Raw genomic sequence first — 25,834 nt, forward strand, 5'->3', positions numbered from 1 at the left:
AATACTGGAGGTTGGCGGTTTTGCAGATGACAATCAAAGCTCAGGTTAAGTGTTTAATAGAGTTTTCCAGTGTTTTTTTAACCTTAATCCGCCACACCTGTCGATTCTGTATTTTTTTACAGTTTATAAAAGACCATTAGTAGCAATTCAACCCAACACTGCAATTGATTGATATGTATGCATCAAAGGATTTTATATATTGTAATGCTAGTGTTAATTCTGCAATTATATGACAAAATATCGGTATGTGTTACCTCAGGGGTGGCCTGGGAACACCAAAACCTGTATAAGTTGTGAGGTGTTATCTTGTGAGTGATGCTGAACGCTGGCCAGCGTGCTCATGGCAAGGTCTGGTAGTGGGTGCCAGATAAATAAGACATTTCATTTCCAAAGCTCTGCAGGCATTTAAATCACATGCCTTCAAGCATGAAAATTATATTTTTTTTACTTTTTTTTGCCTGATTTAAATGTGAAAATATGCAAACTAAATAAATATGTTCAATCAACACAATTCTTGCCAAATGAATGACCACAAAGGGAAGTTGCTGATGTAAAACATTTGATTCATTTGCAACCACTTACCACATTAAAGTCACATTAAGTCAATGTGTCATTTTTTTCAGTGTACTGGGGAACATGCAAAAACGAAATGCTACAGATGAAGCAGATAAGGGTATAAAACACTGGAGTATTCCTTTAGATTTGTCCCTGTGTCTGAAGCAGCATACATTGAGTACATGTTGTTATTTGTCTAATAGTTGTGTTAATACAATATGTGTGTTAGTCTTGTTCACAATAGGTGAAAATGTGTACTTGTTTTTGTAAAAATAGCTATGGGTTGAAACAGACCTGAAAGCATGTAACTGGGGATATTAAAAAACTGATATAAACACACTTATCATCATCAAAATAAAATAGTTGCACCCAGAATGAATGAACTGACAGGAATGAAACTTGGTGGATAGTTGAGACAGGCTGTCATGCAGTGATCTGGGCAGAATGACAGAGGATCATCTTCAGTGACTTTAGAGTCCTGCTTTTGTCTTTTGTATAGTGGAGAAGACTAACAAATCTGTGTGTGGAGGCACTGGGGTCAGTGCTTCACATGTCCAGAAGGACTGGTGTCATGGTGTGTGGTTCAATTTCATACAATGCCAGATTACCTATATACTTCAATACAGGCACATGGACAGCCCACGTTAAGCTAATGAGGTCCTGCAAACAGTGGCCCTAGCTTTTCTAGCTTTTCTGAATGCACACTCCAGTACACTTTTTCAGGACAGGACAGGACAATGCTCGTACACATACTGCTGTCATCTTAAGAACTTGCCATGAACACGCACATAATATGCCATGGCCAGCAGCATTTCCAGACCAATCCCTGATTGAAAACGTGAGGGATGGTATTTGATGCGCAATCAACACTCCACCCCTACCACCAAATTGTCAGGAAATGCGTGAATGGGATTGATTATCGCAGGACACCATATTGAGACATCTGGTCTACTTCTGAATGTTTAGCTTAGTAAGTATGATGAAGAGATGCCCAAATTAGTCAAACTATCTTACACCCTGCTAACAGTCTATTCTCTTGTGCCTATGCTGTTATATAAAGCTCCTGGCTTCCTTCTCAGCCAGCATCACGACTGCTAAAGCTGAATTTTATCACAATAAATTCAGCTCCCTCACAGACTCCCGGACACTATTTGCTACTTTTAAATCACTACTGAACCCTCCTCCTCCTCCTCCGGCTACATGCCTTACTGCTGAAACACTTGCATTATTCTTTACTGGAAAAGTGGCAGCTATCAGCAACCAGTTTACTGATGTAACATGTAGCAGTCCTACTACATGCTCTGCAGCCCGGTGTCCCTCCACCGAAGGCGTTGCGCTCTCCTCGTTCACTTCTCTCACTGAGAACGAGACACTGGCTCTCCTAACACGTAGCCGTCCTACTACGTGTCCGCTTGACCCAATTCCCTCAAACTTACTACAAAAATCAGGTCTCTGGCTTCCTCTCCCGGAATGACCTCCTGGACCAGAACCAATCTGGATTCAAAAAAGGACCCTCTACCGAGACAGCTCTATTGTCTGTGACTGAAGCGTTGAAAACTGCTAGAGCTGCAGGCCAGTCCTCAGTGCTCATTCTGCTGGACCTCTCGACCGCCTTCGACACGGTCAACCACGACTTCCTCCTAACTATACTTTCAAACATGGGGAGCTCAGACAATGTGCTGTCATGGTTTAGATCATACCTCACTGGGCGCTCGTTCAAGGTGTCGTGGCAAGGACAGCTGTCCTCAGCCCACTCCCTATCCACTGGGGTTCCCCAGGGTTCGGTACTGGGTCCCCTTCTCTTCTCAATATACACCGCCTCTCTTGGTCAGGTTATCCATTCACATGGCTTTTCCTACCATTGCTTTGCTGATGACACCCAGCTATACCTGTCATTCTCACCTGAAGATAACTCAATCTCTGCACGGATATCGTCGTGTCTCTCTGACATATCCTCTTGGATGAAGGAGCATCACCTTCAATTAAATCTCTCAAAGACTGAACTTCTGGTCATACCAGCAAAACCATCTTTTCAACACAACCTCTCTATAAGCATCGACTCTCTCTCTCTCTCACCAACAAAGGTTGCTAGGAACCTGGGTGTTATGGTTGATGACCAGCTCTCCTTCACGCACCATGTGGCCTCGGTTGCTCGATCCTGCCGCTTCGCGCTTTATAACATCAGGAAAATTAGACAGTTTCTGACGCAACAGGCCACCCAACTCCTGGTACAAGCAGTCGTCATCTCACGCCTCGACTACTGCAATGCCCTGCTAACTGGCCTCCCGGCCTGCGTAGTAAAACCACTCCAAATGATCTAGAATGCAGCAGCACGTCTGGTCTTCAACCAACCAAAACGGGCACATGTCACCCCGCTGCTCATTGAGCTCCACTGGCTACCAGTTGATGCTCGCATCAAATTCAAAACTCTTACAATCGCCTACAAGCTGATGACAGAACAGCTCCTTCCTACCTGCACTCACTCCTGAAGGCTTACGGTACCTCCCGCCCGCTGCGCTCCTCCAATGAACATCGCCTCGCTTTGCCAAACACTCACACAAAGCAATCCAGACTGTTCTCATACAGAGTTCCCCAATGGTGGAAGAAACTACCTTCCACTACCAGATCAGGAGAATCTCTCGCTATCTTTAAGAGACTCCTGAAGACAGAGCTCTTCAAAGAGCACTTACTCTCCTAACACCTCTAACACACTAACTACTTCTAACCCCATTTCCTTCTTCCCCTCCTTCACTTCTCTATCCCTTTATTTCCCTTCGACCTCCTTTAAGCCCTATCTAAAAATGGGTTGTCTAAATTCCTATTACTTTTGTACTTCATTATTGTAAGTCGCTTTGGACAAAAGCTTCTGCCAAATGAAATGTAATGTAATGTAATGTAAATGCTCAAGGTTACAAATCTCAGCCAATAGATAGGTGGTCTGGAATTAAGGTGAGCTCAGGTACATTTCTGGTATATTGCTATCTTGGCAGCAAAAACACACAGGTGTGCCACTGACTGATTAAAACCCAGGAAAAAATCAACTGTCATATGTCCATACCTATCTTGGATACGAAAGTGCACCTCACAGACTCAACAAGCACACACCCCAGTTGTTAAATAAGCACAAACCCAACTTTAACATCAACAATAAACAGAACACAAATAAACTAGTATTAGAATTAGTACATGCCTTTCGTGCGTTTTGAGCTGCACAAGGTGTACTTTTCCTGCAGTTACGATAGCAACAAGCCACTGACATGTCCTAACTCAAGCTGCACAGTGCACAGGTGACGCCTTGCCTATAGATTGCTAAAATAGGGGCCCTTAAATCTCTTAATCATTTATCGATCCGGTAACTTTTATTTTTCTGAATAGCATTGCAATCCAACACTTCCTTCTGGGTGCAACTATTTTTCACTAATTATTTTACAGTGAGTGCAGCTGAGAGTGTATCAGAATAGAATGAGAACCACAGTGGATCACTGCCATTCAAAACAGCATTTTTTTTGTGTGAGCAGCAATCTATGTGATGTGATCACATGATGAAATTGAAAACTAAAAATGGTGATGCTGAAGGGATGATGTGCCAGAAATGAACATGGAGCCACCGCTGGTCATGCCGACAGAAGCCCCAGAGAGACAGCAAGCGACAACGCAACCACGAGGATCCAGGATACCATGTGACCTACCACACTCAGGGCAGAGCACATCAGCATATTTCCTGAGAGAAAAAAGAGCAGACAAAAAAAACCCCAAACAGGAATCAATCAAAAATAGGCTTCACCACAAAGCCACTAACTACGGTTCATACATTTTCACTTCTACACACAAGGACTGAGAATCCTCGCTCCCTCATTAGTATTGTGCAATATAGGGACACTATCTAGAAATAATATTTGACTGTTATAAGTGTTATTTAGAAAATTAAGCCTCCCAATGAATTAATGTAATGAACAACATGACAAAATATCTAAAATTCACAGATTCCAGTGAACCCTATCACTGGATAATATAAGCTAATGCCATTGTTAAGACATAAAGGATCCATTTCAGGGACAGACTGAGGTGTAAAAATCTGGTACAGCCTGGGGAAGGGGAATAAATTGCATAAATTCTAAAATTATATAATAAGTTATTTTAATTATATTAAATATGGATTACAACCCCAAATTGGAAAATATGTGTTTATTATATTCAATTTATTTTTATTTTATTAAACCCAAGATATTTCATATTTTGTCTTGTAAATTTCATTTTACTTGCTAATATATTTCCTTTCCTGTATTTTAGACTCATAAGACATTCCTAAAAAAGCTGGGTACCCGATACTATACAGCTCTGGAAAAAATTAAGAGACCACTTCTGTTTCTGAATCAGTTTCTCTGATTTCGCTATTTATAGGTATATGTTTGAGTAAAATGAACATTGTTATTTTATTCTATAAACTACGAACATTTCTCCCAAATTCCAAATTTATAACTAATAATGTCATTTAGAGAATTTTGCATAAAATGAAAAATGGCTTTTTCAATGTAGTTTTCAGACCTCAAATAATGCAAAGAAAACAAGTATATATTAATACATATTATAAAGTTTTAAAAGATCAGAAATCAATATTTGGTGGAATAACCCTGGTTTTTAATCACAGTTTGCCCCAGTCTTGGCATGTTCTCCTCCACCAGTCTTACACACTGCTTTTGGATGAATTTATGCCATTGATGCAAAAAATTAAGCGGTTCAGTTTGGTTTGATTGCTTGTGATCATCCATCTTCCTCTTGATTATATTCCAGAGGTTTTCAATTTGGTGAAATCAAAGAAGCTCATCATTTTTAAGTGCTCTCTTTTTTTTCCAGAGTTGTATATAGTATGTTTACTTAAAATAACCTACACACACTCTCATATAGTGTATACAGTTACTTTGCTTAATCAAATCTATATTTTTGATGCTCTGAAAGGCACCAAAACCAATGCTTAAGGTTGGCATATATACTGTAACTTGCTATATAGTGTAAATTGTAAATTAAATAACATGACATTTGAGATATGACGATTCCTGTATTAAATTTTTAAGGAACTGCAATCAAACCAAAGCCATGTCTTAATGTTTAATATTTCACCAACACAAAATCATACAGTATGTGTGCGTCTGTCAGTATGTGTATGTGCACTACACTCACTCTGGTTAAAGGCCATGCTATTTTCACTCCAGGTGCTGCCCTGGTACACCCTGCAGGTGTAGGTGTAGGACCGGTCGTCCGACATCGGCATCCAGGTGAGGCGGCAGATGTTGGGGGGTTCAAACGTGACATTGGTCCTCCGCCGGGTCTCTACGGGTGGGATGAGGTGGACGGGGTTGTTGGGGTAGGTGGTGCCCATGAGGCGTCCGTCCTGTTTAAACTCGCAGAATGGCCCTGGGATCTTGTCAGTCACAGGGAACTCACAGTCGATCTGCACATTCCTCTCCAGGTATGTGAGGCAGGAGAATATCTGAGGGCCTCTTGGAGTGTTCCACCACCAGGAGTAAATATCTAGGAAGCTGGGTTTCAAGTAGTTGGATGTTGCAGCAGTCAGTCCAATCATACATAATGAAAACACTAGTGGAAGAAATGTTGAGTAGAATCAGTAGCCAAAAAACAACAACAAATCATGGCTTTGAAAAATGGTAATTATAATATTTTCCTTATTTTCCATATATTATATAACATTATCATACAGTAAAGAAAATAATTATTTGATCCTTTGCTTATTTTGTAAGTTTGCCCACTGACAAAGACATGAACAGTCTATAATTTTAAGGGTAGATTAATTTTAACCGTGAGAGATAGAATATCAAAAATAAAATCCAAAAAAAATCACATTGTATCAATTAAGGTCTGGCGACTGGCTAGGCCACTCTATGACCTGAATGTTCTTTATTTTGAGCCACCCCTTATATATTTTTATATCTATTTATTACCTTATTTGTACTACTGATTACTGCCTTTTGAATTTCTTGATCACGCTGGTCAAACTTTGGGTGGTAATATCAGAGCCAATTTATGAAGAGACTTTCCACTTAATTTCTCTGACGTTAAATATGGGAAATGACCGCACACAGCTGGAGGAGCCAGCGGCTGCATACAAAATGAATGGGTGTTAATGAAGATAAACTCAAATTAAAAACAGTAATTAACCACTTTGTCAGAATATCCCAAGTTAATAGGTTCTAGGCAGTAAAGATTCAGTCTCTCTGGTAATGCTGATCAGCCAGATTGGTCAGGCTGGTGGCGTTTACCAGCCAGTAAATTCATCAATTCATTCATCCATCTAACACAATATTAGAGTGAACAGCAAGACTGTCTACCAGTTAACATGATATGGATTCTGTTTAATGTATTTTTTTTACTCTGAAAAATGTGACATTTAAAAAGCATGTTTAAAAGCATGTCTAGTTAGTTTTTTTTTATTTCAAACAATTGATATTTAAGACATTGTATTTTTCTAAAAGATGCAAAGCCATTTTTATCCTATTAAGAAATTGATCAAAATTATTATCATGCAATTTATTAAACAAATGATGAACCGTAAAGTGAAGGAAAAAGTGGTTTAAGTTAACTAATATTCACATTATTAAATCAATAAACCAGGCGACAATACTCTTTTTCTGTTACTGGAACTCACTCCTGTTACTGGCACTCAGTCCTGTTACTTTTTATGTTTTGAGTAACACGACTGAAAGTAACAGGACTGAGTGCCAGTAACAGGCAACTTTCAGTCGTGTTACTTAAAACATACAAAGTAACACCACTGAAAGTAAAAGGAATGGGTTTTTAGCATAGAATTAGCAAAAACAAGAAAAATAGCTAAATAACGCCCATGCTACTAACATGAGGACACTGAGCACATTCTAGTGTTTTTACGAAAATTCGTATTTAAAAATAAACAAATAAGAAATAGGAAATAATTTAGGTAACAGGAATGAGTGTTGAGATTGACCTCCTCAGTCATAATTACTATAAGATCAAATATACAGAAAAATAAATGGGGGTAATTAATTTTGGTCCTCACATTCGCTTAAGAAGAACCAACTGATGTCACTTCCTGTTGTAGCTGTGACTTGTACAATGTTCCAAACAGGAATGAGTAAAATCCAGGGCACAACTAAAATGTGTATTTTACTTAAATATTATGGATTTATTATGAAAATAATATTTTTGGAGTATAATGGGATTTGGAGTCATACAACAATGCAAAAAAATACATCTCTGATGGATTTTAATAATGATATTTCACGGTAAAATTTATAGTTGGAGAGTGGGGACAGGAAATATATGCTATTTTTTCAGTGTTCTAAGTAGTTTTTATTACACCTCATGTTTTCAATTACATATCTTACTTATGCTTGATATTAATAAAAAAAGTTATTCTGTGTGCACTTTTATACATGTAAGTTAATTTCCTGGGGACAGAAATGGAATATGCCAATGACTGTTTTAACACACATATACACATTAAATGATAAATGTGCTGTATTTTTTTTAGGTCTCATTATTACTTATTATGTGTGAAAAGCACATATTGCAAGCAAAGGCAATGCCTGCAGTGCTGTAAACATGCTAGCTTAGCTGGACTGCTCAGATAGAATAACTTACCCAGAAGGATGCCAGCAGTTCCTGAAGACTGCAGCATCATGGCGATGGAGCGCTTCAGCTCCGACTGAGACTGAGGGATGAGCACACACCCTGCTGGTGTAGCAGCAACAGTACAGCCACACACAAACAGCCTATCTGTGGAAAACAAGGGGAAAATAACAGTATTTCTATTTTCTGTGTCCTTAAAACGTTTTTAACTGAAAGATACTCGTGCTATTTTAGTATAAGCTGGAAATAGCATCTGTTAATGTCCAGACTAGCTAATATCAAGCCTTTTATTAATGACCTTAGCATGAGAGAGCAGATTTATTTAATCAGCATTTTTGTTTGCACACTTAAGGAGCTTAAACTCAACAGAGGAGGCATTTCTAAACGGACAGCTGTTCTCTACGTCGCTCCAGTGGTCAGTTTGCTCGTTTTAGGACCTTAAGATATGAGCAGGGTTGATAGCGAGCATCATTAGCTAGCACAGTGCAGGGAGGACGCTGGCCTGTCCTGTTAGAGGACGAGCAGCAGTCTGGATGCGGAGCAGCGTGCGGATTATTAAACCGCGTGTTTTTACCTTATAGCGGTAATGCCCGGAGTTCCTCCAGCGTCCTGCGGGTCTGCCCAGCCTGATTTAGATCTCCTGCATTCTGAGAGGAGGAGAGATGCTCCTGGACCTCCTGCAGGAGCTCTGCTCAGACCGGAGACTGCAGCTAAAGCACTGGACCAGCTCACTACAGCACAGAGCATCACACCGTACACTGTACACAATCCCTGAACACCTCTTACCCCTAAACAGCATGATATACCACAGAATATATATATATATATATATATATATATATATATATATATATATATATATATATATATATATATATATATATATATATATATTTACATACATACAGCTCTGGGAAAAAAATAAGAGACCACTTAAACATTTTTAAAGACTTTTTTATTTTATTTTACCAAATTGAAAACCTCTGAAACAAAACCAAGAGGAAGATGGATGATCACAAGCCATCAAACCAAACTGAACTGCTTGTATTTTTGCACCAGGAGTGGTATAAAGGTATCCAAAAGCAGTGTGTAAGACTGGTGGAGGAGAACATGCCAAGATGCGGAATAATGGGGGGTAGCATTGACAAATAATATGATAATTTGGGCATAATTGACATTTTAATAGTTTCTATTCGACCTAAAAAGGAAAGTGGAAGATTATTCCATAACTCAAATTTCTTTTTAATGTGCTCAAGCAGTGGATCCATATTTAATTGGATAATTTTTTCGGCAAATCTCGGGATATAAATGCCTAGATATTTCATACCATTGGATGGCCATTTAAAGGGATAATTTTCATATGTTTTGGGAAATGTGTTTTTTGAAAGGGGTAAAGCCTCAGACTTTTCCCAATTCACACTATAACCTGAAATGTCCCCAAAGTCTTTAATTATTTTAAATAAACCTGGTAAGGATCGATCTGGTTTACTTATTGTCAACAAAATATCATCCGCATACAAAGAAATTTTTGCTTTGTTTTTCCCTCCAACTCCAACAACTTCATTAGACTCTCTGATCTTTGTTGCCAGTGGTTCAATTGCAATGTTAAAAAGCATGGGAGAAAGGTTACAACCTTGCCTCAATCCTCTAAATATTTTGAAATATTGAGAAATACATACACCTGTGTGTATGCATGCTGAAGGACTGTGTGTATGCATGCTGAAGGACCATTATTCCACTTCAATATTTTAAACGAATTAATAAAATGTTTAATACTTTTATATGGGCATCTAAACAACCAAGAATCAAAATAGATAAACTTTTTAAACATCACCTAGATGGAGGTTTCAACCTGCCAAACCCTTACTGGTACTATTTAGCATATCAGTTTAGACATTTTCAGGACTGGCTACGTAGTCCAGACATTACAAACCCCTCGACTTTACTTAAGTTAGAGGAGGAAATGGCCCAACCCTTTTCATTGAAGGAGATTTTTCTTCATGGCCCTGCACCTTCTTTAAAACAAAACATCTTTTTTTCAAATGCCAACCGAATTTTTAAAGCTTTATGCAATATTTTTGAAATACGAAACAAACTTTTTTCAAGCTCAGGTCTATGGTATAATCCTTTATTTACATTAAATAAGAAACCATTACATAGTGTCGATTGGAGCTCCAAAGGTATAAACATGGTGAAAGACCTCTTTGAAAATGGCAAATTACTAAATTTACGCAGTTTAAAAGAAAAATTTAAAATAGGCACCTCTGATTCATATATATTTTTACATCTAAAGAAAACAATTGATCAAATTTATACAAATACTATTTTTAAACCTTCCTCACTTGAAACTGCTTTGTTTGATTTTGAAAATCGTAATAAAATTGTATCCAAATTATATATGAAAATTAGAGATTATCATTGCCCAATCTTTAAAACATCACATAGCAAACTTAGAAATGTATGGAATACTGACATTAATGAAGTCTTGGATGATAATTCCTGGAATTTAGTATGGAGCAACATAAAATGTTCAACTCCTAGTATGAAGCTAAGATCTATTCAAATGAAAATATTACATAGAATACATTACACTCCTCAGAAATTACATGATTACAGACTTCATGTTTCAAATCTGTGCTGGAGATGTAAAAGAGAAGAAGGGTCACTTATCCATATGTTCTGGTCTTGCCCATGTGTATTACCTTTTTGGAAAAGTATTGTTGAACATTTATCTAAAATCACAAATGTTAATATATCACTATCTCCAAGACTAATGATTTTAGGTGACACCTCTGTATGTAAACTTAGCAAAGTAGTAGCTAAAATGATTTTATCTTCTGCATTAATAGGCAAAAAAACTATTTTACTTTCATGGAAAGAGCCACAGCCACCTTCTTTAACTATATGGAAAAACTATTTAATGGAAAACATTTTGATGGAACGGGTGTCCTATTCTTTTAACCCAAAATATAAACTATACTATGAAATGTAGGACAAGGCAGCAGAGTATTTAAATTCGATTGACTTATAGCTATGCAACATTTCTTATGCTTCTGTATTGATTGCTTTATTTTATAGAATCTTTTTAGTGCTTATAACACTGGTGCTTATTCTTTTTTTGTGTGCTATTAGCAAATCTTTTCGTTTGTTTGTTTGTTAGTTTGTTTGTTGTTTGTTGAGATTGATTAATGTGCTATTTTCCTGTACATTGTAATTACTTTAAAACCAATAAAACATTAAATAACAAAAAAAAAAAAAACATGCCAAGATGCATGAAAACTGTGATTAAAAACCAGGGTTATTCCACCAAATATTCATTTCTGAACTCTTAAAACTCTATGTATATGAATTTGTTTTGTTTTTTTTGCATCATTTGAGGTCTGAAAGCGCTGCATCTTTTTTGTTATTTCAGCCATTTCTCATTTTCTGCAAATAAATGCTCTAAATGACGATATTTTCTATTCAGATTTTGGGAGAAATGTTGTCTATAGTTTATAGAATAAAACAACAACGTTCATTTTACTTAAACATATACTTATAAATAGCAAAATCAGAGAAAGGGCTGTATATAAAAATATTTTTAAATATGTATATTTAAATAATAATAAAATGATCTAACATAAATTTGACATATTTAAATCATTAAGATGAACAAACAAAAAAAACAATAATTTAATTGCAATTCAATTGTTAGGGTATACAAAAAAAGTTTGTAAAATGTAGTTTAACTATGTAAAAATAAATGCTAATTTAATAAATATTACTAGGTATGTTTAACATAAGCAAAGGTGAACAAAGGCAGTTATGTAAGCATTAACAAATCCAACAGGATCTTGTTAAAAATAGTAAAAAAAAAAACTAAATTAATAATTTAATAAATATTTACCAAATATTTGTTATGTTATAAATAAATATTTGCCATATTTTAACTACTAAAATGAACAATATCAATTAGCATTATTATGTAAGCATTAAGGATTGACCTTAAGAAAATGGTAATATCACTGAATATTGCAATATTGAATATTGATTAAATGCATTCATCGTGTGCAGTTAAAGTGAAATTTTACAGATACAAATACTTATTTATTAAATATTTATAACATAAGACATATTTGGAAAATTAAAAAATGATAATATTTTAATCGACACATATGCAAGGTTATTCTTAAAATAAATAAAAAAAGTAATTCAGAAAACACTTCATAAAATCTGGAAAAATAAATACTTATTTATTAAATAATACAATATTTTTTTTAAAAAGGCCACAAAGATGAGCAAAGATGAACAAAGCTAGTAAGAGTGGCTATGTAGACATTATGGGATGTCCTCAAAAAAATGTCAAAACTGTAATTTAAATATTGAACAACAAATACTAATTTAATAAATATTTACATTTTTTAGTAATCAAAGTCATTCAGAGTGGTTATATAAATATTATATAATGCATTTAGGAATATGGTAATACTGTAGAATCATGTCATCGAGAATTGGTGCAGCTTTAAATCTGTCTTTTCTGAAGACTTGACCCAACGATACTAAAGCTGTTGTGATTAGTTGCCAGCAGATGTCACTACAGACCAGTCCTACAGCTCACCAGCAGGAAATACAAATAAATGAACTGAATCAGGGACAGCTACACAGCACAGCTTGATACTCACATATCAGCAGAAATAGCACAGCTGCATGTACGTGTATATCTACATAGTGTACAGCTGAACAGGAGTCTCCTGTAGGGTTTTTACTACTTCATGTTTGACTGAGAAAATGTATTGTAAATAATACTAAAACTAGATGGGATGTAGTAGATTTTTAAATAATATAGGACTTGATTGAATGAATATAGGAATTGAAATGTGTAATTTAGAGCAATTATTTTTGTATATGCACCTGTTTAATTCTGACTCACTGTATCTTATTTAAGACAGTGATTAGGCTATAAAAATCCACTAGAGGTCACTGTGTCTTTCACACACAGTCAACAGCACTGTGTTGTGTTTTTGGTGGAACTTTAAAAGGTGAACAATTTCTTTATCACAAGTTTTTGATAAACAGAATGTAACTTTAGATTGAATATCTTTTTTTAATTTACAAAAACTTGTTTATAATATATGCCCCCAAACAAATAAAAAACAATAGTAAAAAATCTTTTTTTTTTCTTTGCTAGGACTATAAATGTCTGTGTTCAGAAAGTACTTAGTGCAGTTTAAAATGTGTACTTATACTATATATTACACTGAATTTGGTTGTATTTGTTTTACATGTGGTGTATAGGGTTTTTTCCCCATTATCACCCATTTGGCCTTCTTCTGGCCCTACCATTTTTTTTTTTTTTGCCATAGACTGTAATGTTCTCTGTTGCTTACGTATCTGATTATTTGTAAGCTGGCTTGGATAAAATGTAATATAATGTAATGTAATGTTTATTGTACTGTATTATCTAATACTACACCATACAAAAAAGCTTATTTACTACACACATTATAATATTCTATATACTTTGCTATGTAAAAATGTGTAAGCTTATATTCTTATACTGAAAACATCATATTTTATCAGTAAATATAACAGTACCTATATTAGTATGTTATTAGTGTATCTGTCTGTGTACAGTATTACAATAACACAGCCTGAAGGAAATACCACCCTCAGATTTCACCCTTATCACCCTGTTTTTCCAGATTTAGTCAGTAGATCAGGTGACAGTGTGTGTGTGTGTGTAAAGGACAAAGTTCAACTGCAGCAAGACAGGGCTGACATGTTTGTTGATACCACCCACCTGCTTGCAGCGTCTCACTGTGAAGATGAGCAGTGTCTAATCTTACTGTATTTGTCTATAATTAATGGGAGCAGAACATTTTTCTGTTATATATTTTTAATATTGTATATTAATTTACCCTGCTGAAAAAAACAGTCTAGCCAGCTTAAACTGGTTAATCTGGTTGGCCAGCTTAGATTTTGACCAGTATCGGGTATGTTTTTGTTTGAGTTTGGTGGTTAAGCTGATTGATGGCCTACCAGAATATTGTTCACCCACTACAATTTCTCCTCATTCACCCTGTCACACACATCTTCATTCACATCTTCACATGCATTTATGTAAATATTACTGTACATATTACTGTATATGTTCATTCATATATTCGATATAGACAGACATATAAGTAGAGAGAGATAATAATAATTATTTATAATACATTACATAATAATTTTTATATAATTAATACTTATTATTAACTATGTTATTATCACACTGATTTTGCAGAGTGAACAGAAATCTGTATCAAAGATTAATTTAATCAGACAGACTTCAACCTCCACCACATTAGCAAGACCATGAGCACAAGCTGAAATGGGCTACAAGCATAAGTAAGACCATAAGAATGAGAAAGAGACAACTGTTAACATCATTCTGGGGCTCCGTGTAAAATCTCAGCTCGAGGGGCATCCTTGATGATAAGGAAGGTGAAATATCAGCCTAAAACTACACTTGGATAACTTGTTAATGATCTCTGAGCAAAAGAAAAGCATTGGTAACACATTAAGCAATCAGTAACACATTTTGGGGGTGTTTCTCTGCTAAGTGCACAGGACTACTTCACTGTGCGCAAACATCATCATTAACCACAAAAAATGTGTGACTGCTGTGCTTGCCAACAAGTTTTAAGTCTATATGTGGTAATCTATCTATATCTATATCTATCTATCTATGCAAAATACATAACAAATATATAAACAATGTATATAACATTATTTATTATTATTAACTATTTTGTTATCACACTGGTAGTAAAATGCATAACTATCTATCTATCTATCTATCTATCTATCTATCTATCTATCTATCTATCTATCTATTTATCACACTGGTAGTAAAATGCAGATATCTATCTGTCTATCTATCTATGCAAAATATATAAAATATATAAAAATAATCTATATAACATTATTACACTGATAATAAAGTGCAGAGCTCTCAGGAGGTCAGGTATGGTAATAAACAGTCTGTCCGCTGGGGTATTTAAAGGGTTAAATGCCCTCCAGCTTCAGGTTTAAAACCCCCTCTTGTTGTGAGTCTTTTGACTTTTGTATCACGTCACTTCCCGCGCGGGCGCGCGCTGTGATTGGCTACTGTACCCCGACCAGCAACAACAACAACAGCAGCACGGAGCAGCGACCTGGAGAGCTCGGTAAGAGCAGCCCGCGGCTCTCACTCTTTCTCACACACTTTAACACTGTTTTAACACGGTTTCACTGCTGTAACACCGCTGCTCACACGCGCATCTCTGTAGCGCGGCCTCGCTCCGTGTGGGTAAGTGAAGTGTGTGGAATAAACAGCTGTTTTTGGGGCATTTTTTAACATTTTCACCCCTGTGTGTTTATAATCTGCAGAGCGTCAGCCTGCAAATATGCGCAGAGTTTGGTTTTATATTAATAAAACGCTGTTTTACGCGCTGTTAATAATGTTATCGCGCTTATTTTGGTGTTTTTAGACGTGTGTTGTGGTTCTGCAGGATCGTACGCTCGCTTCCTGCCACAGCAAAATAATAAACAGCAGCTCGGCCGCTGATTGGCTCACAGCGCCGCAGCGTGTTACAAATTATATTATTATAGATCGCTCAGTTCACCGCTTTAGAGTGGGTATTTTAGTATTACTGCGCAGCCAATAGGCTGTATCTGTGGTTATAAGCGTGTACTAATACACAGTGGAGCGAAAACACGAGATAACGCGTTAACGAAGAGTTAACGACCCCGCAGGACTGTGGTGCAGCATAGCAACACAGCACTGAATTATTTCCCTTAAGATTGTGCTTAACACACTTAACCATCTCAGACCTAAATCTCTACTACTGCATCTCAAAACTATTGAATATGATTGAAAAGTTACTTATTTCAGTAATTCTGTTCAAATAGAAAGTGATAAATCACGTCTCAGAAAATTAGAATATTATATAAAACCAACTTTTAGCAGTGTGGGCAGTGTGCCAAGTCCTGCTGGAAAATGAAATCTGCATCTCCATTAAAGTTGTCAGCAGAGGGAAGCATGAAGTGCTGTAAGATTTTCCAGGAAAATACTGCACTGACTTTAGACTTGATGTAACACAGTGGACCAACACCAGCAGATGACATGAAAATTAATATAACATTGAAAAGTTTGATTCAGTTTGTTTTTTTTATTGTTGATGAGTATGAATAATAATAATAATAATAATAAAAAAATCAGTGTCTCAGAAAATTAGAATATTATATATAAGTCCAATTTGTACTTTTTGCAGTGTGAGCTGTGTGCCAAGTCCTGCTGGAAAATGAAATCTGCATCACATAATAGAAGTTAGCAGAGGGAAGCAAGAAGTGCTGTAAGACTTTGAACTTGATATAACACAGTGGACCAACACCAGCAGATGACACGACTCTCCAAACCATCACTGACCATGAGTAAATTTTGCATTTTATTTGGACCTCAGGTGCCCAGAGTCTGGAGGAAGAGTGGAGAGACACACAGTCCAAGGTGCTTGAGATCTAGTGTGAAGTTTCCACCATCAGTCATGGTTTGGAGAGACATGTCATCTGCTGGTGTTGATCCACTGTGTTTTGTCAAGTCCAATGTCAGTGCAATGTTTTCTTGCAAAATCTTACAGCACTTCATGCTTCCTTCTGCTGACAACTTTTATGGAGATGCAGATTTCATTTTCCAACAGGACTTGGCACACAGCCCACACTGCCAAAAGGAAAGTAACTTTTCAATGATATTCTAGATTTTTTTTATTATTTATTATTTATTTTTATTATTTCATTTTATGGATCTAATGATCTATTGTCATAAATTTATTCATTTAAAATTACGTAACACAGTATTAAGCATCCAATAGTCCACTATGGAAAATTTATATATATTGATTAAGAAATACATTTTAAAATGTATGAAAACGCCCAGAATTGTTTTTTCCTTATTGTACTGTAATGGTTAGAAATACTTTTTAAATGTTTTAAATATTTATTTTAATTTCTGTTCACAAATCAAGAAATACCTGCACATATATTTATGTTTTCTGTGTGGTGGGTCATGCACTTTGTATTTCTAGTACCAGTGGTTGGTTTAGATAAGCAAGCTCTAGACTGCTGTACTTTAAAGTCTTACCTTTGTTACAGTTATTTTATATGATTTTAAACTAGGATTATTTATCGGTTTACATTCAGCATTTAAACAGAACCGGTTTAAACCGTTTTATTTGAAACAGCTGCTAATCCTCGGCAACCTGCGTAAAACTGCATTGCTTGGGAACGTAAACGTTGTCATGGCAGTCGTGTGTTTGAAATTCAACAACATTCCACAGCTGTTGGCAGGACGCTGGGTTCACCCTGAACATGGAGGCTGTTTAAAGACACGGAGAGCCTCGCTCCTGTCAGTGTGTCGCTGTTGCTGTAAGAAAATTTAATTACACTAATGATCAGACATGCTCACTGTAAACAGTGTAAACAGAGGGTGAATCCGTCACATTGCATCACTGTTCAAAGTCTATTTTTTTAATGTCAGTTTACTCTGAATCTGGCTTCTCTGCTTCTCCTGAATCTGATTTTGCAGTGTGTAATGTACACTTTTGGTCCAAATGTTTGTGGACACCCTGTATTATAAATGCACCCATTGCTGACAAAGATGTGCAAATGCAGATGTGTAGTCCTTTTGTAGGTCCTTCCAAAATAATTGCCCTCCCACAGCCTTGAGCTGTGGAACAGTAGAACTGTGTCCTCTGGATTGATAGTGTTCTATTCAGTACTTTTGAATGATTTTTGACATTAAAAAAAATGATTTTTGAGTGCAATTATTCCCTAAGAGAAATATTCTACTTTTAAATCATAAATATATTTAGACATTCGATTTGGAATCTAAACATTTGTTAAATATTCAAAATAAATAAAACACATTTTTAAACAGTTGTCATACAGTACCATCGCTCACCTTACTGTGTAAATACAATAGGTGATATCAGGTTCAGCAAAATGATTAAGGGCATGCTCATATATTGTGGCATAAGTCTATAATATAATGATTATAAATATCATTATACTATGATTAGTTCTGACCCTGCAATGTGATTGGCTGAGAGGTGTTCTATGAGTGCCGTTATCAGCCGGTAATGCACTGTAACCGAAGCTCTCCATGTATTACTCCACCACATACAGGTAACTTAGCAACGATCAGTGTTGGGCACATTACTTTGAAAAAGTAATTAGTTATAGTTACTGGTTACTTCTCCAAAAAAGTAACTGAGTTACTAACGGAGTTACTCCACTATAAAAGTAATTAGTTACCAGTAAAAGTAACTATGCGTTACTTTTTATTATTTGCCCGTCAAAAAAAGGAAATAAATTATGCATTTACTATTATTATTAGAAAAATAACAAACGGAAATGAACCCAAAATGTTGACAAAAATATAATGTAACGAATTTCAAAAAAACAAAACGAAATTCTCCACAGAACCAAAGAAAATTACTAAAACTTGTAATACTGAAAAAACGGAAAAAACGGAAAAATGCGTCTGGGGATGAAATTAAACAAACCAAGCCACACTCAAAGGAAATATGTATATATAAACAAAACAAAATAATGGACAAAAACAACAATCTAATGACGTTAAAATGGTATTAATATAACAGCTTCACCAAAAGAGAACAGAGCTTAGATCGGGCCCAAAAAATCCGACCCAGCCGGAGCCCGACCCGATCCGCCCCATTAACTGTCTGTTTTCGAGCTGATTGAATGAGCGAAATATGATCAGAATTATGTTAATTAACACTGTAACATAAAAGCATAGAACTATTATTTAATTTATATGATTTTTAAGAACAGCTACACACAATGCTGCAAGTCAAACGTGGAGGAGTCCACGTGCGCCCAGAGCTAGGTGATTACATTTTTCATTTTTATTATAGTTTAATTTTATTTATTTATTTTTTTATGTTCAGTAAGTTTTTAGGGTGGGCTTGCTAGTTTCTATTAGTTTTCACACATTTCATCAGAGAGATCAATCTAAGAAACGTGAGAGAGAAAGAGAGAGAGAGAGAGAGAGAGAGAGAAAGAGAGAGAGAGAAAGAGAGAGAAAGAGAGAGAGAGAGAGAGAGAGAGAGAGAGAGAGAGAGATTTGCGTGTTTTGGTATGAGCTCCTAAATGTTCTCACACACTGTATCTCCTGTTTCTCTTTCATCTGCCTGGCGCTCATATTGTAATCCCATACATAGTTCTGCAGTTTCTCAGTGTTTTCTGTCGTATTTTGCGGCTAGAGCGAGCGATTTACACAAGAACTAACGGACCACGAGGTGCCGCGCGCTCGGCACAACACCGCCCGCTGTACAACTCCGCTGTACAAAAGCGCTTATAAATAAATTAAACACGAAAATGAGGGTACTCTATTAGTAATTTCAGTTCGTTTTAGTTAGTTTTATAAACACGAAATACAGTTCGAGATAGTTATGTTTTTTTCCTTTTAATTACCGTTTTTATCAGATTCAGTTAACACAAATGTTTTTTCACTTTCAGTTTTCGCTATTTCGTTCACTTTAGTGAACAATAATAATTGGTTACTTAGCAACATTGTGATTATCACACCAGAGCTTTATATAAAATAAAAATAGGAGCCCGATTTCGGGTCGGTCCTCGGGTCAGGTCGGGTTCGGGCAGAGAATCTAAGCTCTAAAAGAGAAAGCAGCAGCACCACAAAAAACGGAGCAGCTAAAAAGAGCTTAACGTCCTGTTGTAGAAAAGAAATGAAAGGTGGGTTTACACCCATCCGGGGTACAACTCCCCTACGTGTTCGTTTGATAGAGAGTCGCAGACAGGTGGAGTGAAGTTGAAAGCAAACCAAGTATTTATTACAAAGTACTGAATATTCAGGAGAACCCACACATGAAAGACCGTCTAATAGCCGTCCCAGTATAAGTTCTGACCCCCTCTGATCTGACTCCATGTTTTATACCCCAAATGACGTGAAACCTGCTGATGAGGCGTTGCTAACGATTAGCTCATGTTAATATGCATAATTTCACGTGTTAGTACTCAAGTTTCACGTGTCTGACCGGACCACTAGTGTCTGACCTTGACTGTGTTCTTCCAGAATGGAACAACGTGGCACTATCTGTGTGAGTGTGCATCACCCCCCGCTTTGAAGCAGCGTTTTTTAGGGAGGCACTCACTCACCAAAAGGCCGCTTTGATCTAAGAGCCTCTTCTGTAGCAATTTAGACCCGTACCGAGCGTACCAGTCGAAATCACACAGAGTGTACCAGCCGATGATTGATGGCTGTTAGTTAGGTTCATGCAGTGAACGAAATGCTTCAAGCATGAGCTACGCAAGTCACACAATAGATTTCATATGTTATATGTTAATGTGTTAGTAACGCGTGGTTAGTCCGCCATACAATAAATCCTATGTGTTAGTAAATGCCTTATGTATCATGTGGGTTAATTTGTCATAATAAAGTCTGTGTTAGTCACATGCCTGATCAAACAATGTTTTACTATATATGTAAAGAATATATTGTGATTATTGGTTAATCTTCTATATAAATGCGTGTAAAATACACTGTGAGTAATAAAAATGATCAAATACAATGTGAGTATTGGTTAATGCATATAAAATACAAGGTTTCACACAATGATTATGTAATTATAGATACTAAGTTAAGTAATCATAACTGAAAGATATTTGTCAATACACCCAAGGTATAATAAACAGTTACTCTTCAGTCCTTAATTCAGAACTTGGGCTGTCCACGGCAATCACTGAATTGATTAGAGCAGCAAATCGCCACAATTGTTCCTCACTTCACTATGCCAAACCACAGGCACAGCGGCCAGAAGCTCAAGTTCACCGGAAAGAGGAGGGGTTAACCAGGGCAAAGCGAAGTAAAAAAAAAAAAAAAGTTCATAGAACGGCTAAAGTAACGTGCAGTAACGGGGTGTCGGAAATGGTAACGGCGTTATAGTTACAGTCACAGTAATTAGTTAGATTACTCGTTACTGAAAAAAGTAACGGCGTTAGTTACTCCCAACATTGGCAACGATGCGGCGCTTAACAGGTAAACAGCGCAGCTACAAACAAAGCAGCAATTGGACTATTTTCACTCACAAAGTTTTTATAACCAAACAGATTGTATTTTCTCATCCTCTTTAACAAAAAATCGTTCAATAAACAGCGACAATGAAACTGTGGTATAATCGCAATAATACACTTGAGGCAGACACTTCGAGTATATTATTGCTTAATAATAGGACTCCTTTTGGGATTAGTGTGGGATGAGGTGTGACGGTGATCATCCAACATCCTGAGCTCCCTAATGTTTATGTCGCCGAATGCTATCAAATACTCACAGCAATGCTTAACAAAATCTAGTGGAAAGCCTTTTCTTGACAGTAGGGACAGTTACACCAACAAACAGAGGATCCGCTCTTTTTAATATCCTTGATTTCATATAAACTATGAATAAGCAGGTACTGTATATCAAGGTTGGTGTGGTGCAGTGGATAACACCACCCAATGCCAGTGAGCTAACACTTGTGTGTAAGACTAGGTTTCAATTCCAGGTCTGGGTGACTGAATGCTGCGCTACACCAATAAGAGTCCTTGGGCAAAACTCCTAACACTACATTGGTCCACCTCTGTAATAGAAATAACCTTGTAAGTCACTCTGGATAAGAGCAAGTTTGGCCAAATACCACATTTTTAGTAGTTTTTACTTAAGGTGCAGTACAAAAATATGCTCTCATCACAGATAATAACACAACACACAACATTACACCAAAACCCCTGTCTTTAACTGAAATATATATATATATATATATATATATATATATATATATATATATATATATATATATATATATATATATATATATATATATTTGATCTGCAAGGCATGTAACTATTTGTAATTAAGGTCTTCTGAGTCAAATTTCTAAGCTTTTCTATTGTCTCTGACTGACAGTAACCAAGGTTAAACAAGGGAAGATTAACTGGTTCAGTTGCATGTACAAACATACTCCTCTTGGAAGAGTCATGAGAAGAAAATCAATGTTTGACGTATACGTCCTCTATCTAGAGAAACCTGACCTGTTTTTTGGAAACAAGTATTGTGGTGTGGACTGATGGAGTCACAACACAAGATGAGGTATATTTGGAGATAATAGGAGCTGTGTTTTATGAAAAGAACACCTTGCCAGTGTGGAGGGGGATTTATTGGGGGACGGTTTACAAGTAAATCCTGGATCTAAATGTCAAACCATCTGTTAAAAGGATAAAGCTGACGAGCAGATTCCTTCTACAACAGAATAATAGTCTTAAATATATCTTATACATTTCATTGTGAGCTACCTGAAGAAACACACATGTAAGCTTCTAGAGAAGCCCTCATAGTCCTTTACCCTAAACATAGTAAAACATTTAGTAGATAGACCTTAAACAAGCTGTTTAAGCAGGCAGGACAACCAAAGAATAGAACTAAAATAGAGTAATTTATAAAGAAGAGTGGGGAAAAATTACAATTACAAGAACTGAAACACTTTTAAGTGTTTATTGTTTTGTTTCTTTTGATATTCAAGTGTATTCATTTGGGCTGCGGATTCAAGTTCAAGTCCTGCAAGTTCTCCAAAAACTTGACGAAATGATATATATCATGAAAGATGGCTTAAAATTCAATATACAGTATTTTCGGACATGTAATCCTTTATTTTTCCCAAAAATACTCACAGCACCTTATGAATGAATTTTATCAGTTAGGTTGCAGTAGTTAGGAGCAGTAAAGCCACTGTGCTGTACGGGAGTTTCGAGGCTGGAGCGGTATTAGCATTAGCCGTTAACTGCGCTAAGCGCTAGCTCTTTCACCATTCAGAGGTGGGTATTATCAATCTGTAGCCTGCTGCTTACCCCAGCTAGCACTGCTGTAGCAGCATTAGAATTAGCTGCTAACCGCGCTAGCTTTTTGCCATTCAGAGGCAAGTATATCGGACTGTAGTCTGTGCATTTACCATGTTAAAACTATATAGCTATATGGGAAAAAGCGCTAGCTGATATCACACTGGCTTACCGAACACTCAGAGTTCTTCAGAGCAGTGCTAGCGGTTAGTCACTTATGTAATGCTGCTTTACACAGCCTTAGTGGAAATCTGAAAATTAAGACTGTAAATATACGTTTTTACTCACCCAAACAGTTTTCAGGGGAGAAACCCTTACTAGTATCGCATAAAGCTCCCTATAATCTGGTGCGCCTTATAGTGCAGAAAAAAATACTATATATTTTGTTAATGTAAGGAACACACTGTATTGTGATTTTTTTAAATCTTTAAATTTTTGAAAAAACATTGAGATATAATGACAGAGTACAACCTCGCTCAATAGTGGTTGAGGTTTAAATACAACACTAAATGAACCACTGTTCATGTAAACTATTAATTAAAAATCAATGCTTTGTTAATAAAAAAAATCCATACAGTATTGCTTAACAAAATAGTGTGATACTTTAATATATCAATATTCCTTTACTTATTACACCCCTCATACAAATATGTTTTTTTTACCTATACAGTAAATGCATCTACTCTTCTAAAGGGTGAAATTCTTTCACTAGTTTTTGAAACATTGCTGTGAGAATTAGACTGCTGTCAGCCACTAGAGTATTAGCTAGTGAGATTGATGTTCATCTGACTAAGAGATTAGTGTGCATCACTCAAGACATTTACATTACATTTAAATTTGGGGTATTTAACAGAGCTCTTTGTTGATTACTTCAAAAATATCTATATCTAGTTTGTAGTGAATTAGAATATAGAATCAGAAAGATACATCAACAATTGATCATTTTTAGACACCTATAGGAGAATCGTGCTCTTTACACAGAATAATCATTGGGAGAATTTATGCCCTTTTAGCCAAATGTTGACACTGGGCATGGTGGCCTTAGGCCTGTGTACAGCCGCTCAAGAGTATTTTACTAGCAGTGTTGTTCTGCAAATATTATACAAGTTATGATTGTAAATTGGAGCACATTAGAGTAGGTAAGCTTGGTGATTAGAAGGGCTGTGTGGATACCTTTGAACGTGAGGTGTGAATACCCAACAAATTGCCTATTGACTGTGAGCCACTGCTCACACATTCTCACTCCACACCTCTTCATTGGAACAGAGAGATGGATATGATACACGTTCCTTTGTTTCAGATTCAATCAGAGCATACCAAGGAACTTTTCAGCAGGTGGTGAATGTGAGACACTTTGTAAGACGTTTGCTTCCTGTGAATTTTTAGTAGTCATTTTTAGCATTTTTAGCATGTTCAATTTTTGTTCATTGGTACCCAGAACAGGTCGTGGGAAGCTAATTCTCAACACAGCTTGGTTAAGTTTCATGCTCTAACACACATAATTCAACTCATCAGTAAATAAACAGGTCCAAGAACAGGAACACCATTAAACCCTGGACTTCAGACCTATAAAGTAAATCAAAAGAAAGCAGTTCATTCTTTGCTGTCAAATGTTTTCAGACACAAAGCTTGTCTAGTTACTGGTGAGAAGTAATGTTTAAAACCTGAGCTAATGGTATATGATGACCCCTAGCATTAAGCTGTGGAGCAGTGGAACTGTGTTCTCTGGAATGATGGCGCTTCATCCGGTACTTGTAATTATAGCAAGAAGATTCTGTGTTCCAGTGCGTATATCTATCCAAATTTGTCACTGTGCTTTTAAACATAGTGTTTTTAATGGGACATGCAGCACAGATGATTGCGTAAATGTGCAAATGGGGTCATGTGGCTGTGAGCAGTGAACACATACCACGCTCAGTGTGTAAACAACATGGAGCAGGGTCGGAACTGGAAGTCTGAACTGAAACAGGACACCACACACCGGGGGATGTCTTCTCTGTCACTGTGTTGTCTGTGTGCAGATTACGTCAAAATTTGGGACCAAACTTGTTGACGTAATTAATTAGGGTGTAAAAAGTAATAGTGCATTACTGATTCCAAAATAATTGCGTGTGTTAATACCTCTAACATTGACGGTCCCAGTACAGACATACTACTAGTAGGCTTGCATTTTTATAGCAGCATCTAACAGTTGCTTACCCTCCCTGTTGCAAGAGAGTTAGGAGCAATGAGATAAAGCTCTAATTTAATTTAAAGGTATTATTCTGTCTGTCAGAGCCTAACATTATCCAGAGAAACTCTTCACTGACAGTCTTATTTAGAATAGTCTCCATTAGGAGTCTGCTGCAGCTTTACAATAGCACATACTGAGTGACAATAATTTTGCTAATGTATTTTTGTCACTAATAAATAAAATATATGAATTTGGTTTATACATCAAGTTTCTTAGACATTGTATTTGGCATAATTTTCATCAGTTTCATAGGCCCCAACATTGAACCTTGGTCAACTTCACAAGATATGGACCTAATCCTAATGATAACCAAATGATTTACTGTAGTATTAATATCTAAATAATAAACCAAGGATGTAATAAAGTATGAGTTGGTTAAGTTGGCATTAAAGTGGGCATCATCCAACATCCTGACCATCCTGAACTAACACTCTTGTCCTTAAATACAAGATCAATTAAAAAAGACTTCCCTGGATGGTAGATACAGTTTCTCCAACAAATATCCTTTTGATTTTAAAA

At 36.4% G+C, this 25,834-nt stretch overlaps 2 protein-coding genes across 4 annotated transcripts in view; one reads left to right on the top strand and one right to left on the bottom strand.

Moving 5' to 3' along the window:
- Positions 1 to 1,432: 1,432 nt before the first annotated feature.
- Positions 1,433 to 8,901, bottom strand: si:ch211-215c18.3 (uncharacterized). Its single transcript, XM_049471869.1, has 4 exons — positions 8,750 to 8,901; positions 8,188 to 8,322; positions 5,734 to 6,150; positions 1,433 to 4,276 (listed from the first exon to the last, which is right to left on the bottom strand). The coding sequence occupies exons 2-4, from the start codon at positions 8,225 to 8,227 to the stop codon at positions 4,170 to 4,172; spliced, it is 564 nt and encodes a 187-aa protein (XP_049327826.1). The 5' UTR covers positions 8,228 to 8,322; positions 8,750 to 8,901; the 3' UTR covers positions 1,433 to 4,169.
- A 6,366-nt stretch (positions 8,902 to 15,267) lies between these two features.
- The window catches only part of tbcelb (tubulin folding cofactor E-like b), a 41,988-nt gene continuing 31,421 nt past the window's right edge, over positions 15,268 to 25,834 (top strand). For 2 of the 3 annotated variants that reach the window (XM_049471847.1, XM_007256952.3), the window contains exon 1: positions 15,268 to 15,365. The gene's annotated coding sequence lies outside the window, so the exon portion shown is untranslated. Of the gene's footprint in view, positions 15,488 to 25,834 lie in introns of all 3 variants that reach the window. The other variant, XM_007256950.4, reaches the window with a different exon arrangement.

Source organism: Astyanax mexicanus, chromosome 1 (genome assembly GCF_023375975.1).
Source record: "Astyanax mexicanus isolate ESR-SI-001 chromosome 1, AstMex3_surface, whole genome shotgun sequence".
Classification (NCBI taxonomy): Eukaryota; Metazoa; Chordata; class Actinopteri; order Characiformes; family Acestrorhamphidae; genus Astyanax; species Astyanax mexicanus.